The sequence below is a fragment of the Copidosoma floridanum genome, unplaced genomic scaffold (genome assembly GCF_036245765.1).
Source record: "Copidosoma floridanum isolate Cflo_tuat_1 unplaced genomic scaffold, Cflo_Japanese_pri ptg000019l, whole genome shotgun sequence".
In the NCBI taxonomy this organism is placed as follows: Eukaryota; Metazoa; Arthropoda; class Insecta; order Hymenoptera; family Encyrtidae; genus Copidosoma; species Copidosoma floridanum.
The window spans coordinates 7,896,487-7,911,746 of record NW_028321896.1 but is presented as its reverse complement, the minus strand read 5'-3'; the positions used below and the strand labels follow the sequence as shown (position 1 = coordinate 7,911,746).

Below are 15,260 nucleotides of genomic sequence, written 5' to 3'. Positions count from 1 at the left end.
TTATGAATCAATTTTAAAAAACTTATAGTAATGAAAAGATAGTATGGATAAAGAATGAAAAGGTGTAGTGTCGAGGTTGTCTTGTAACTCATTTATATTTGCTGCATTGGATTGGTTAAATATTTGTAACAGTTGCATGTAAGATATATAATTTATTTAACTTATCCTAATTACACAAATTAAGACTGTGAAATCTTAGATTATAATCTTGTAAAAAAATAACTAAGTATTTTTAAGGACACTTACACAATTCACGCACATATCTTACAGTACATCATTTTACTTAAAGACAATATTGCAAGTTTGATTTATAAAAAATTCAGTAATTCCATTTGAATTGCATGATAAATAAATTCCAACAGAAACTCGACACTTTTTATGATTAACTATAATAAATAATATGTAAACTCTACTAACACTAGATTGATTATCCTTAAATTGATGATTTGAATTCTTCAGTATTCAACTCTTGCCGTACACACTAGATTGATTATCCTTAAATTGATAATTTGAATTCTTCTATATTCAACTCTTGCCGTAAGATTCCGACCAACAGAAAGTCTGTTGTGTGAACTGTGACAGATTTTGTAGCTTTTGCCATCAATTTTTTAGCAGCCGATGGATTATCTTTATTTGCTATGACAACAGTTTTAGCAAGCCATCTTGTTGGAGCCTTAACTATAGGCTTCCCTCCGCTAGCAATAACCATGTCTGAAAATATAAAGTAATTCAATGATGATAATGAAATTACATTTGAAGACAAACTTTTTATAATTGTTTACCTTTTAATTCAGCCGTAGATGGCTGAGAGTGTGGAGCCAGCAGCACAGTGTAGCTTGTCAGAAGCTTATTACTTTTGGCTTTTTTCAAACTGTCTTTCAGTTTGAATCTGTACTTTGCTTCAGCAGCTTTATCCACTAGAATGTAATCTTCCAAGTCAACAAAGGTCTTTGCGGTTTTACTATCAACCAGCCAACTCGTGGAAACTATCGGTACACCTCTTGCCACCAAGCAGAGAAAATCAGATGTCATTTGCACTTGATCAGCAACCAGAACCGAGCAATCTTTAAAATTTTTAGCTTCAGCACCACCTGAAAGTCAATTCGAATTATTAACACTTGCTTAAGTAAAATCAAACGGAGAAAATAAAAATTGGCAAATGAAAAAAAGTCTTACCTAGTTTCTCAACCAAGTCACGATGAACTGTAGACACTTCCTTGCTGAACATCACCTTATGCGATACCGTCTGCGCTGACAGCTTCCTCCTTCTCGTTGAAACGCCAAGGACAGGACTTATTCTTCTCTTTTGAAGAGCTTTCTGAATTGAAGTCTCTTTCTCAGAGTCATCGACCAAATGGCGTCTAGTGGCAACTCTACTATCAGATTTGCTGTCAAGCTTGGGGCGCTTGGCACGGGTAGCAGATTTCTCATTTGCAGCTTCAGAGACATCTTTCTTGGTGGCTCGACCTCTTAGAGGTCTACTGTTCTCCGTAGCCTTGATTTCTAGAGGCTCTAAAGACGAGGACTCTTTATTAAACTCAAGTGGCGCTGCACGCTTTCTGGGCGCTTTACTTGCTGAACGAGAGCTTTTGACTTCTTTAGCTTTGGACACGCTTTTTTCTTCTACTATCTCATCGTCCTCTTCATCAGTGTTTAACGTGGCAACTGAACTTCCATTGGCGTACCGATTGTTCGGCTTGATTTGTCTGCCCCTGGTCGACTTTGCTGTAACCAAAGGTTCTGGCTCTTCGTTCCTAACAACTCTGGTTCTAGTACTTCTAAGACTTTTGCCAGTTTTGCTGTCTGTAGTTTCAGACTTGCCTGATTGTGTTGAATCGGAGCGTTTGGAATCCCCACCTTGCCGAACACCAGCTCTGACTTCAACAGGATTACTCACAATGTCCAGTTTAACTTTAACTTCTGCAGTACACAAACTTTTAGATTCCAATGTTTTTGGTTGCTTTGCATCAGATTTTTTTGTGCTCTTAGTCTTTTCAGGAACTTCTGACGTATCTGAAAGCTCTGAATCAGATTCTTCCGTATCGGTCTCGTCTACGATGGCTGATGCTTTATTCTTGGTTTCTTTTTTGACGGTAACGTGTGCAACAGTCCTGCTGGAGCTTGTGCTTTTGGCGGCCTGAGCACGAGTACTCCTAAATATTACATGAGATATTGACTTTTCTGACAGCTCTGAATCAGATTCTTCCGTATCGGTCTCTTCTATAACAGGTTTTTCATTTTTGGTTTCTTTTTTAGCAGTACTTTGTGTGATTGATTTGACGGCTTTTGTACTTTTAGCAGCTTGAACACGAGTAATCCTCGATTTTACTGGGGATTCTGACTTTTCTGACAGCTCCGACTCTGAATTTTCCGTGTCGGTCTCTTCTATGATAGGTTTTTTATTCGCGGTTTCTTTTTTAACAGCAACAGATGCACTCGATTTACCGACGTTTGTACTTCTAGCAGCCTGAGCACGAGTACTCCTAGATTTTACAGGGGAGTCTGATTTATTTACCAGCTCTGAATCAGACTTGAGAGAAGCACTAACAACTTTAGCTCTAGTACTTCTAGTGGTTTTATTCTGAGAGCTTTTAGTGTCCAAGGTTTTCTTGGCGTTTTCTTTAACGGCACTTTGAACCTGCTTACTATTTTTTATCGCCGCAGTTTTGACTTCAACATTCAAATCAATGATTGGTACTTTCTTTGATTTATCGACACTAGTCAGCAAAGCTTTCTTCAACGGAGCTTTTTGAGCCACCTTGGCACCACCTCTCGTCCTCACTGGCTTATCCTTTTCTCCCGTGACTTTCTCTTCGAGGGATCGATTTCTAACATTTCTACCCGACCGAGTATTCGTTTGCTGGGAGCCCGGAACCTCATCATCCGAATCTTCAATCACCTCGCTGCCTCTCTTAGTGGAAGCCAAGTCCTTGCCCCGAGTACTCTTGACAGCGCTAGCCGCTACTGCTGCTCTACTCCGCGTGGCTTTCGAGCCGAGCTTGCGCGATGCACTAGCGCTCGTACTCTTTACCTCGGGAGAACTCTTAGCCAATGAACCAGGCGACTGAGTTTGACCGTTCGGTTTTTGCAGCAGTACATAACTATCCAAGATCTGGGGGGCCTTGCCGACTCTTTTGCTCTCGGGTGGGGTGGCAGAGGCAGCAGTTGCGGTTGGCTGTTTAACAACATCGGATTTAGTATTATCATCGGGGCTCTTCAAATTCCGGGAAGCGGCAGTTTTATTAGTCAGAAATCTCTCTCTCAGCGGAGATAAAAGTACCGATAGTTTCTGCAGTTTGACCTGAGGATCGTTGCCGGTGTTGTCGGCCTCGGCAGCTAAGCTCTCGTCGCCCTTTGGCGGCTGGTTCTCGTGGTTACTCGATTTGCCTGCGCTGCCGTCCACGCTTGGCTGGCCTTTGTCGGCGCGCATGAGCGACAGACGGCCTGGCGTGCGTGTGGTGGTGGTGGTGGTCGTCGTCGTCGTCGTCGTCTTCGTCGTCTTCGTCGTCCGCGTCGCTGTCTTTGGGCTCGACTTCCTTTTCCCAGCGGCAGCTCCGGACACCTGAAAAACAAAGGCATCCACATCAGGTACTGCTATCCCAGACTCACTGGTTATCAAATCACGCCTATCGACTCGTTCTCCGGCTAGCTCGTTCGTTATCGCGATCCCATGATTATCATCAGACGTACGTTTATTAGTCGTCTTGGTCGTCATGGTAGCAGTAGGAGTCGTGCTCGTTAAAGTCTTTTGCGGGCGCCTCTGTCGCCTCGACGACGACGACAGAGACGAGCCACTCTCCACCGGCACCTGTCGTTTGCTCGTGCTCGGATTGGAGTAGGCGCTCTTGACCGCAAGCATTTGCACGCACTTTTTTCGCAGCTCCGCGAACTCCTCGTCCGAGTCTTCTTCGTCGTCGACAAGCGCAGATGCGAACTGAGCCTCGAAGTTTACCGGCTTCAGGGGCTTGTACTTTGGGATGATGCGCCTCGACACGGTGCCGTTGTCCTCGTCCGACTCGTTGCTACTTTCGCCGGCTCTACTCTTCTGGCTCAAGAAGCTCGAACTCGGCTCCTCGAGGCTGGAATGGTGCGAGCTTTCCAAGAAGCTCGACAGCCGGGACGAGCGGCGCAAGCTATTGTGGGCTTCCACTTCGCTGTCCGAGACTTTGATTTTGCGGGATTTGCGCTCTGCGTTGTTCGATTCGAAGCGCGCTAGTATCTCATCGACTGTCGGTTTGCGGGGGCTTGGCTGCTTGTCGATCTTATCTTTGTTGACCCTGTCCTCTCCTTCGCTCTCCTCGTTCTCGTCCTTATCTTTCGTCGTCTCGTTCAATTTTTTGTAGTAGATGAGGTCAAAGCGCTTCTGGGCGTACCAGTTCCACTTGGCAGGAATCTCGTTGTCCCCGGAGGATATAGACTCGAGGTCTTCGGTGTCGCTGGGCGCGGCCAGCTGGGAATTGGTGGGCGGACAGTCAGCCGTCCCGGCGACCTTGATTGCCGGCATGTTTTTCAAAAAGTCATCGTCGCTGTCTTCATCCGCGCGACCGTACCTCGAGCCCGTGCTCTTCGTGCTTAATTGGCTTGCCGAGGCAAAGTCGTCGTTGTTACCGTCGTCTGCGTCGTCGTTGTTCTTGTCGTCGGATCTTACATTTATTCTACTTGCTTGGCTACTACCGACCTGTTTGGTGGGCGACGACAGCTCCTCGCAAGAGACTGGATTGCCCGAGTTGTCGAAGCCAAGGGTCACGCGTTCTCGCGCCTTCTTGCCGGGTACTGGTTTACTCGTAGATCCTCGCTGAGACTTGCACGGCGACTGTGACTTTGGTTTCGTGTCTGCCTCGTGGTCGCTGTACAGAGACGATAGCGATCCATTGAGATCGACGTTTTTAAGGCGGAGGTTAAAGCGCTTCTTGCCACTGCTGCTGGAGAGGCTTCGCTGTAGCGACTCCTCGGCTTCGGATGATTGGCTGTCGCTGAACGGTTTGCCTTTGTCTCGAATGAAGGGAACGCGACTCGAAGTGTTCTCTGGCCTCTTGTCGGTGCTGAAACCTTTGAATCCTCGCCGGTACACGATTTCTTTTTCGCTCTCGAGGGCCGACGGAGAGTTCAAGCTCTTCCTGATGCTGTAAATCTGGCATCGCTCGAGCGTTTCGTCGTTGTCGGATTGGGTATCACTGAACGGCTTGCTCGTGTCTTGTAGAAAGGGAAGGCGATTGGTCGTTTTGACGGGCATCAGGTCGGAGGAGAAGCCCAACATCCCTCGCCGGTACACGACATCCCGTTCGCTTTCGGTGGACAACGCTGGCTCCGTCGTTGCTTCGTCGTCCGTAGACGGCAAATCCATGACGTTGGTTTTGCGCTTGGACTTGAGGTTCGCAAAGTATTCGTCTTGCGACAGTAGACTCGCGTCACTCACCGATGGGCTGGCTTTGCTTTTATCGAAAACCGCTCGCACGACAGATAATCTAGATCCGCGGCTCGCATTCTTACTACTACCACCTCTTGGAGTGCTCGCAGATAAGCTTAACCTGTGCCGTTTTTTCTCGGCACTCGACATCTTATCCACAATTTTTTCGTCCTCGAGTTGATCGTCGTCTTGAGAGGCTAGAATATTTTTCAGCTGCTGAGTCATCATCAATTCATCGGACTCTGGAGCCTCAAAGTTGTTGACGCTTTCCTCGAACAGAGCATTGAGGTTTTTTTCTATCGAGTCGTCCGGATCGGTTGATTTTTCCTTCGACTCACCCGATGACGAAAAAGATGCAGAAGTGGATAATTTGTTCACTGGCCGCGTTGCGCGACAAGCCCTTCTCCGCGATTTATTTCGCCTCGATCCCAACGTTGGGGATGGCAGCAGTTTCCTCAAATCAATTTTTGGACTGACCTCTTCGATCTGACTGGCTTCTAGAATGTTTTCCAGCTGCTGGGTCAGCAGTGACGAGTCCTTTTCCAATACTTGTCTTTCCTCTGGCCCTTCGAACAGTCGATTGAGATTGTATTCTACAGTACTGTCGAAATCTAGCGTTGAGCTTTGGTCGCTGGTTAGCTTTATTTTCTTGGTATTGGCGCTGATTGACAATTCCTCGCGCTGTCGTTTCAACGAACCCAACGACGGTCTCGTTTCTGCCCTGTCCGACACAGTTGTGTGAACTGTACTTTTGCGAGTATCTTTTGAACTAGAGTCAGTGAGCTGCGTAGGCTCCAGAATCTCGGTGTTCAATTTTTGAGTTGGTGCCAATTCGAGATCGTCTTCCTCGACAGATTTGCTGGTAACGCTGCCTCTCTGGGACATTTTTTGAGTTAGAGCCAAGTAAACATCCTCAAAACCAGGGTCGGTGGCTTGAATCGTCTGCGTGTCAATAATTTGCGTAGGCTCCAGCTCGATGTCTTCCACCCTTTGAATCGTCTCCATATTAATATCGTCCCCGACGAGAGTTGTGGGTCTTCGCGTGCGGAACGACTGCGAGTTGTTGGGATCGATTTTCTGAGTCGGCGCCAGTTCAAGTTCGTCATCCGAAACGAAAGGCTTCTCCAGAACATATTTTTTTTTCGTCGGGATCGGCGTGGGAGCGACAAAGTAGCTGTCTAGATCAGCACTCGAATCTGCGATCTGCGTTAGTTCGTCGATCGACTTGCGATTTCGCGGAGGAGTGACGCAATCATGGCTAATTACTTGAGTAGGACAGAGGTCCATGTCTTCAGTTTCTAATGGCACGGTATCCAGCAGTTGCATAGGCGCCAATTCGTCAATTTTTTCATCTTTTTTCTTAATAATAACCGATTTCCTGTCAACATTTTTAAAGCATAAGGATGATACATTACCCACCTTTGAAGCCATGTCATCTTCGGACTCGGATTTCTTTGAACTTTTTTCTGTTGTCTGCTGCTCTTTGTCCTCTTCCTGGTCGACGTCTTCTTCGAACATGTCTTCTTCCAAGTCAGACAATACGTCTTTTTCGTGCGACTCGTCAGCTTGTCTGGAGTTGTTCTTAACTTCTTTTTCTGTTGCCGAAGTGTTGCTCTTTGATGCGTTCAACAACTGTTCTTCCTTATCAGATTCTGAATCGGAGATCTTATCCTCGGTCTTTCCGTTAATGCTTTGATTGGTTTTGATGCTAGATTTCCGAGCCGATTTATTTGAAAAAACAGCCTTCTCTTTGTCGGTTTCTCTGGACTTACGACCGATATTTTTACCGTCCGTATTAGTAGGCGAGTCATCGTCTTTTGACAGATGACTCGAAAAAATACCTTCCTCATCCGTTTCTGAACTGCTCTTTTTATTACTATCTGTTTTTTCGTGGGTGCTCGTGTTGTTTTCATCAGCAGTTGTGCCTTTAGCGGTTTCCATTGACGACCGCATGGAAAAGATCCCTTCTTCATCTGTTACTGAGTCACCATCTTCCTCAACTGGAGAGTATTTTTCAGATTTATTCTCTTTTGAATGTGAATTTGAAAAAACGCCTTCCTCATCCGTTTCGATATCAGAGTCATCCAATACTGCTTTCGACTCGTCCTGTTGCTGCAGACTCTCCTCTAGCTTTTTTTCACCATCATTAGTATTTTCTTCTCTACTTTTTTCCACACTTCTTTCAGGTGTTGCTACAACATCCTCTTCTTCAGGCTCTCTTGGTACAAAGTCGAATGGAATGTCATCAAAAATACTCTGCGAGCAAAACATTTCTTCGTCTTCTCTTTCCGTGGCAATAGGTTCTTTTGGGGCGTCTTCAACTCTATTGACTACATTTGATTCAACAGTTTCATCCTCATTAGACAAAGTTACTGCTGACTTGTTAACCTTGGAAGTTTGTCTTTCTTTAGCTTGTACCTCATCTGTTTCATGATCTTGATCCACAGAACTTGATTTATTATTTACTTGATCCGCTAAAAACGAGCCAGAAGCCCGTAAATCTTTTTTGGACTCATCAAGAGTTTCGCTTGATTTTCTTCCATTTGTTTTGTTTTTTGGACTGTCGGTCTCACTTGTAGACTTATTGATATCTTCAACAGAAGCACGTGTTCGACTGGCTGATTTTCTGCTAACAAAAGGCTGCGTTTCAATATCATTAATGGTTTCGTCTATGAATTTCATGCTCTTGTCTGAAACAAATGGCTGCGTTTCAAGATCTTGTACATTTTCATCCGCAACAGCATTTCCAATAAATTTAACGGTAGATTTTCTGCTGGTAGTATTCGACTTCTCTTCATAATGCTGAGTTTCCAGATCTCCCAAAGTTTCATCCGCTGATGCAAGTGGTGCATTTTTCTGAACTTGAGGGATACTCTTCTGCTTTAAACTGGATTTTCTCGATGGTCTGCTTGGCGTTTCAAAAGTATGCGACATTTCATCTTCGAATTGCTGCGTTTCCATATCTTCGATCGATGCGTCTGCTGTAGGTTTGGAAAAGCTAGATATCCTCAGCGATTTCCTCGTAGACTTAGTTGGAGAACTGACATTATCTTGATTTTCCTCTTCAAGTTGTTGAGTTTCTGCCTCTTCCATTGGCTCATCTGATGTTAAATTTTCAGGTTTAGGAGTGCTTGGTGATTTGATATGAGATTTCCTGGCGGGTGCAATTGGAGATCTAATTTCAGAATCAGAATCTTTATCAAATTGTTGGGTTTCCATATCTTCTATCGATGCTTCAAGTGTGGCTTGCCGAGACTTTGGAGTCCTCAGTGATTTTCTTGTTGGTTTAACGGGTGTTGCCTCCTCAAATTGTTGAGTTTCTGCATTTTCCATAGAATCAGTAGATTCAACATCTTGTGAGGTATCTAGAGATTTTTTTGTTGGCCTCGTAGGTGTTACTTCCTCTTCAAATTGTTGAGTTTCTACATCTTCTATCGAATCAGCAGATTGTACGTCTTTGGATGTATTTGATGATTCCCCACTGGATATTTTTGAGGGCCCCTTTGAAGCTCTAAATTCATCGGACTCTTGTTCCTCAAATCGTTGGATTTCCACATCTGCCGATGCATCAAGCAGAGGCTGCTGTTCTTTAGGAGTTTTTAATGATTTTCTTGTTGGTCTGACAGGTGTTGTCTCCACCTCGAACTGCTGAGTTTCGACATCTTCTAATGAAACATTTGGTTTTTCTTCTTCTGCGGTACTCGATAATTCACCTCTGGATTTTCTCGTGGATACATTCGAATCACCTGGCTCTCCGTCCTCGAATCGTTGCGTTTCCACATCTTCTACTGATGCTTCAAGCATGGATTGACGTGATTTCCTTGTTGGCCTGGTGGGCGTTGCCTCTTCCTCGAATTGCTGAGTTTCTACATCTTCAATTGAAGCGTCAGGTTCATCAACACTAGAGGTAATAGGTGAATCACCTGTAGATTTTCTTGAGGATACATTTGACGCATCCAAATCACCTGATTTCGAATCCTCAAAACGTTGTGTTTCCACATCTTCTAAGGAGGCTTCAGTCACACGTTCTTGAACTTTGGGAGTTCTCGAATAAGATCTTGTTGGTCTAGTTGGTGTTTTAAAAGTATGTTCTTTCGGAGCTTCAAACTCCTGAGTTTCAAGATCTTCCATTGATATGTCTGACATCGATTTCTCAGCTATGGGTGCAATCAATGATTTACCACTGGATTTTTTTGTTGAGACATTTGGCGTTTCTGATTTATTTGATATTTCATCTTCGAAGCTTTGGGTTTGCATATCCTCTATTGACATCATGGTGCTGACAGGTTTCTGACTTTTAGTGGCACTTGCTGGTTTGGATGAATTTTTTGAAAGAGCTTGAGGCGTGCTAGATTCAACAGCTATAAACGATTGAGTTGCTAGATCCTCCAAGTCGTTTTCAATTGATTTATCAGATATGGCCTTCTTCAACTCTACATCATGAGTATGTGAATCCACCGACTGTCTTCGACCTTCAACGACTTTTTCATCTGGTTGAGTCCCCATATCTTCAAAGGTCTCAGATGCAGCTTTTTGAGTCTCCGCACTGTATATGGATACGTCATTTAGTTTGTCCAACAAAGATTTCCTGGACTTGGGTGTATCGAGACTTCTGTTTGAAATGTTAGCTTCATTCGTGACCTTTTGAGTTTCTGCGCTATAAACAGAGACGTTGTGCATTGATTTTCTTGCAGAGTTAGATTTTCTACGCTCATATGGTTGTGTTGCCAGATTTTCAAAGTCATCCTCGATTTCATTATGACTGTCCGGCCTCTGAGTTTCCATTTCAAAAATATCCTCCTCTTCCACACTTTCCGATTGATCCACATTGAAACTTTTCCGCAACCGAGAAGAATTAAGAGTCGAATTGCATGCACTATCATTATCAGTCATCTCTTTGGTGTCACTAGTTGAGTATCTTGAAGCTGCAGCTTTGTCAGTGGTAGTGTCTTTCTTATCTGTAGCCAACGGCGATGGAAGATCATTGGCACTGAAGGCTGCAATTCCAGGGATACTGTGCTCTTTATTACTCGTGGGAGTGCGGGGTGGTAAGCTTGGACGTCGGAACGGCGAATCATTATCTTCCGCTTGCGTGCCAGGTATAGCTGAAACATCACTTTCCGAGGCGGAAGCGTTCTGAAACAAAAATTGTAACAAAATATACTGTAGCAATCATTTTTTACTATTGATATTTTACAATTTGAGTCTTTAGGTCATTTGACGAATAAAAGTGTTGGATATATCCACATAAACCAGCTATGGAAACATTTCAGAAAGTTAAGCATTAACGTTCATACTTTGGTGAATTATTTAAAATGCCAGAAAATCATTGGTTATTTAGAGGATAAGCAAATGAAAGTTGGTATCATCAAGTATTAAACTGGTAGGTAATAGCTAACACGTGATGAAAAGTTTCAGGTTTATAAAAATCTTAAGTGATTGTTTTAAAATGAATTTGTAATTTTATAAGGGTAAATTTGTTGATAGTATTAATAAATTCAACATAAAATACATACGATTGAAGATTCTGGAGTATCAGGAATGATTGATTTGTTGACTTTGACTTGGGGTGCGTTGTTTAACGAGTCGTCCATGGCATGGTGCACTTTGAAGGTAGCCACAACTTTTCCGAAAGATAATAGGTCTTTATGTTTTATTTGATATGCTAAATTAGGTTTTAGCTTTAACTAAAATAAGAAAAAAATTAGGAAATTATAAAAATATAATTGTTAACAAAATAACAGAAATATTTTGTTTATCAACATAATTACCTTATTTATCCTTGTTTTGTTGGAAGAACCCTTATCTTTTATAAAAATACACCTATTAGAAGATTCTGCTTCGATTTCTGCATGAATTTTGGAGACTGTCTGAAATTTAATAAAAACAATAACACGTTGATAATAACATTAATTGTTGAGCTATAGTACTCACACTTAAGAGATATAATACAAGGTAAAAACAAATTTCAATTAAAAAATAAGGTACTTGTTTATGGTTGCATGTTTATTAAATTTCATTTTTGTGTATTTTCTTACTGCATAGATTAAAAAAAAAAAAAAAAAAAAAAAAAAAAAAAGTCAATAAGTAATAAAAACATTAGTTGCCCACTATTTTTTGCGGAAAATTCAAGGTTACATACGGATAAATACGTAATTATGTAAAATAATACAGCTATATATGAATATTAGATAACATATCTGACAATTGATAACTTGAAATGTTGTTGTCAGGTTTGCTCAAGCAAAATTATTGAGCACTCGCATTTACTGATGCAATGGGTCAGAGGTGGGGGCAAGGGATTATTTATTACTGTGTTCTTGAGGAAAAATAGCAGTTTGCGTTCAGTTTTGATATAGCAATGTTGCTCTACACGTTGGCTATTTTATTATTGAGTTTTACTCTCATCAATGGCACAGAGGATTATCCAAAGGTCAAAACTTCTCTTGGGTCAATAAGAGGATATTATAAAACATCTGAAAATGGTAGACTGTACGAAGCCTACGAAGGGATTCCCTATGCTCTTCCACCCATGGAAAAATTGAGATTCCAAGTACGTTAATCAAGAAGAAATAGAGTATGAAAATGAAACTATGTATTATTCTTTATAAAAAAACCTTTTTTTTTTGTAGCATTTAAAAAAAAAAAAACCAGCAAAAAACTTTTTATATTGGTATTTCATTGTATTTATAATAGAAGTTTTTAATTGTTTAAAAGGCGCCAAAGAAGATTCCTAGCTGGACAGGTGAATTACAAGCAACAAAAGTTTCGGATGCATGCATTCAATATACCCACATGCCGGCAAACAAAGATGAAAGAGTGGAAGGCAGCGAGGATTGTTTGTACTTGAATGTTTATGTGCCGGTTCGTGATCAAAAAGCTTCACCAATGCCAGTTATATTCTGGATTCATGGTGGTTGTTTCCAATTTGGCACGGGAAGTAGGTTTGGAGCCAAATATTTAGCTGATAAAGATGTTATTTTGGTTACTATCAATTACCGTTTGGGACCAATGGGTAATTAACATAAAAAATGATTATTTATAAAATATAAAAATTCTATGATGATGATGAAACATATTTGACTCAGGCTTCCTAAGTACCGAAGACGAAATTGTTCCTGGAAATATGGGATTAAAAGATCAAAGTATGGCTCTACGCTGGGTGCATGACAATATAGAATGGTTTGGCGGTGATCCAAAGAAGATAACTCTAACAGGTCTTAGTGCTGGAGGAGCTAGTGTGCACTATCACTATTTAACTCCACTTAGTGCTGGATTGTTCCAAAATGGCATATCTTTCAGTGGGACTGCACTGCTTTGCTGGGCACAAACAGAAAATGCTCAGGAGAAAGCGAAAAAACTAGGAGCTCTAATGGGCTGTCCCACAGATAATACAAAGGACATGGTCGAATGTTTGCAACAACGTCCAGCTAGACCTTTGGTTCAAGCTACGTCTGAATTCATGGTATATCGATCGCTGTTTAGTTTGATGGTGATTTTGCAAATTTTCAAATTTTCTTTTAATTTTCTAGCCTTGGCTTTACAACCCTTACACGCCATTTGGACCAGTGGTGGAAAAGGTTGAAAAAGATTATTTCATCAACAAACCACCAGTCGAGATCATTGCTAGTGGAAATGCCCAAGATGTTCCTTGGATTACAGGAGTTGTGAGCGAAGAAGGTCTTTATCCTGTTGCTGGTAAGTACACGTAAAAAATGCAACTCTGTACGTGAAAACTTACAATTAACTTTTTTTTTTTTCCTTAGAATTCATAGCACAAGAACACCATATGAAATACCTAGATGAAAACTGGAATGAAGTGGCAAAGTATTTGCTTGATTACAATTATACATTGCCTAGTGACAAACATGCTAAAGTAGCAAGTAAAATCAAAAAGCATTACTATGGATCAAACCCTATTGATACCCAAAACGTTAGGCCATTGACTTTGATGGTTGGTGATCGTTTGTTTGTCACTGATGCCGAGAAAGCAGCAAGACTACAAGCTAAAGCAAACAAAAGCCCAGTATGGTTTTATTACTTCAGTTACAGAGCTGCTGACAGCTTAAGTGATGTCTTGAGTGAAACAAAACAAGATTTTGGTAATTTTATCCTCTTTGTAATATTAATAAGTGAAAATCACTAAATTTACAAATAATTAATTTATTAATAACCTAACAAATGTTCTTAAACTTGATAAATTTGTTTCCTCTCTGTAGGGGTGAGCCATGGGGATGATGTTTGTCTTGTGTTAGATACGCCTTACATCAACCCAAGGACGACAGAGCAAGATAAGGCAATGCAAAAAGATCTACTAAACTTTTGGGTTTCAGTAGCAATTAATGGGTATGTATGCTAATTCAAGAATGAATAGTACAAACGTAACACCTAACTTTTTAATCAATATTTCAGCAAACCTGATTTTGGAGTTGAGTGGCCTGAAATCGATTGGGAGAAAAAGAAACTGAACTACTTACACGTATCAGGGCCAAACAACTTCAAAATGGAGACCAATGACAACTTGGGACAGAAAAAGTTTTGGAAAAAGATAAAGTTCAACGAAAACATACTGAAAAAAAAACCCCAAGCTCCCAAGGAGGAGCTATGAACATTTTCAAGCCATCAATGCACTAGCAGACTCATCCTCATGACGCTGTCAAGCCAATGAAAAATTGCCTCTGTAAAGTAAAATAAAAGAAAGTAACTAACCTCGTCGTTTAAAGTTATTTTGTTTACTGGACTCCTTCCGATCGTCGTAATTCCTGGATAAATTGAGTGTAGCACACCATTGACACTTAAAGTGGCAACCTGAAGAGTAAACATGTACTTATAAGTATAGCCGATATGCGTCAAACGTCGCTTTCTCCTTATACCTCGTGTACTTATTTACAAAACAACATCAAGTCATAAAAAATATTTCTTATTTACCAATATTTCTTCGTCATCGTCGTTAACTGGACAACTTTGCGTGGCCATGAAGTCGTCCTCGTCGAAGGCTTGGGTGGCCGGTAGTTCCATCTTTTCTTTTGTTTGGCCGTGGGCGCACCACACACTTAACCTGCACTCTATTCACCTACTGTGCGATCATCACCGAACGGCCTTGGCTTGCGTTGAATACGTACGATTTCTACACAAAAACACACCTTGTTAAAGTTAAAGCAGTGTTTACTAACAATTTTATGTAAATTTGTTATTTGCACCTGTAGGTACACCTCTTTCGCAGTTTCCGAAAAATTGCGGTTGTACAGGTATACTTAAACTACGAATGACTGTTGTGTTGTCTGTTGTGTGAATGCGCGCGTGCGGATGAGAGTCCAGTTTCCCGCGTTCGAGACGGTTGACTAAAATTTTCGTTTTCGAATGCGGCGCGCATGCGCACTGGTCGGCGAATCAGTAACGGCCATTTGGATGCTTCTCATATGTGAAATCATTTATGTTTCATTTACTTTAATCGTATATTAATGTTTTTTTGTGGTAATTAGTTTCCCGATATGCTCACTTTCATGAGAGATTGTGAACAAACAGTCAATTATACCGTAATGCAGCGTGTGTCAAACGGTTTTTTATCAAAATTTCAAAATGGTCGGCCATGTTGCTTGTTAAAAATCAACGATGCCATTGGCTAAGGCTGCGTATACATGGAGTCTTGAACTTCCAGGACCAGCCATAAGCCTGTGTGAGTGCGAGTGAAAAGCAAGAACATATTACTCTCTTTCTCGCACTCACACGGGCACATGGGCTGGTCCTGAAAGTTCAAGACTCCATGTATACGCAGCCTAAGGGTGCCTGTACATGGGCGCTTAATGTCTTAAGACTGTAAGGGTGCCTGTACATGGGCGTCTTAATGTCTTAA

General features: G+C 41.8%; 2 protein-coding genes across 4 annotated transcripts; one reads left to right on the top strand and one right to left on the bottom strand.

The window, feature by feature from the left end:
• Nucleotides 1-62: 62 nt before the first annotated feature.
• Nucleotides 63-14,730, bottom strand: LOC106639320 (uncharacterized). 3 transcript variants are annotated; one of them, XM_089592512.1, is made up of 10 exons: nt 14,608-14,729; nt 14,336-14,534; nt 14,117-14,215; nt 11,179-11,277; nt 10,924-11,094; nt 4,679-10,543; nt 3,281-3,562; nt 1,177-3,175; nt 783-1,091; nt 63-711 (listed from the first exon to the last, which is right to left on the bottom strand). In XM_089592512.1, exons 2-10 carry the CDS (start codon nt 14,423-14,425, stop codon nt 497-499), a joined length of 9,129 nt encoding a protein of 3,042 aa, XP_089448638.1. In that variant the 5' UTR covers nt 14,426-14,534; nt 14,608-14,729; the 3' UTR covers nt 63-496. The 3 variants fall into 3 exon arrangements, with proteins under 3 accessions (XP_089448638.1, XP_089448637.1, XP_014208342.2); XM_089592511.1 differs by having other exon boundaries at nt 1,177-3,562; XM_014352856.2 differs by lacking the exons at nt 63-711; nt 783-1,091; nt 1,177-3,175 and having other exon boundaries at nt 3,297-3,562; nt 3,691-10,543; nt 14,608-14,730.
• On the top strand, nt 11,311-14,107 carry LOC106639321 (venom carboxylesterase-6-like). Its single transcript, XM_014352859.2, has 7 exons — nt 11,311-11,960; nt 12,125-12,422; nt 12,496-12,872; nt 12,940-13,105; nt 13,174-13,509; nt 13,627-13,753; nt 13,820-14,107. The coding sequence occupies exons 1-7, from the start codon at nt 11,769-11,771 to the stop codon at nt 14,013-14,015; spliced, it is 1,692 nt and encodes a 563-aa protein (XP_014208345.2). The 5' UTR covers nt 11,311-11,768; the 3' UTR covers nt 14,016-14,107.
• Nucleotides 14,731-15,260: the final 530 nt, after the last annotated feature.

What these genes read in the sequence shown, in the direction of transcription:
- LOC106639321 (XM_014352859.2), top strand. Translation starts at nt 11,769, where the DNA reads ATGTTGCTCTACACGTTGGCTATTTTATTATTGAGTTTTACTCTCATC. An exon ending in TGGAAAAATTGAGATTCCAA is followed by an intron (nt 11,961 to 12,124) that starts GTACGTTAATCA and finishes ATTGTTTAAAAG; the next exon opens with GCGCCAAAGAAGATTCCTAG. An exon ending in AAGCTACGTCTGAATTCATG is followed by an intron (nt 12,873 to 12,939) that starts GTATATCGATCG and finishes TTAATTTTCTAG; the next exon opens with CCTTGGCTTTACAACCCTTA.
- LOC106639320 (XM_089592511.1), bottom strand. Translation starts at nt 14,425, where the DNA reads ATGGAACTACCGGCCACCCAAGCCTTCGACGAGGACGACTTCATGGCC. An exon ending in ACGATGACGAAGAAATATTG is followed by an intron (nt 14,216 to 14,335) that starts GTAAATAAGAAA and finishes TTTACTCTTCAG; the next exon opens with GTTGCCACTTTAAGTGTCAA. An exon ending in TGTCGTCGCCCACCAAACAG is followed by an intron (nt 3,563 to 4,678) that starts GTCGGTAGTAGC and finishes TTTGTTTTTCAG; the next exon opens with GTGTCCGGAGCTGCCGCTGG.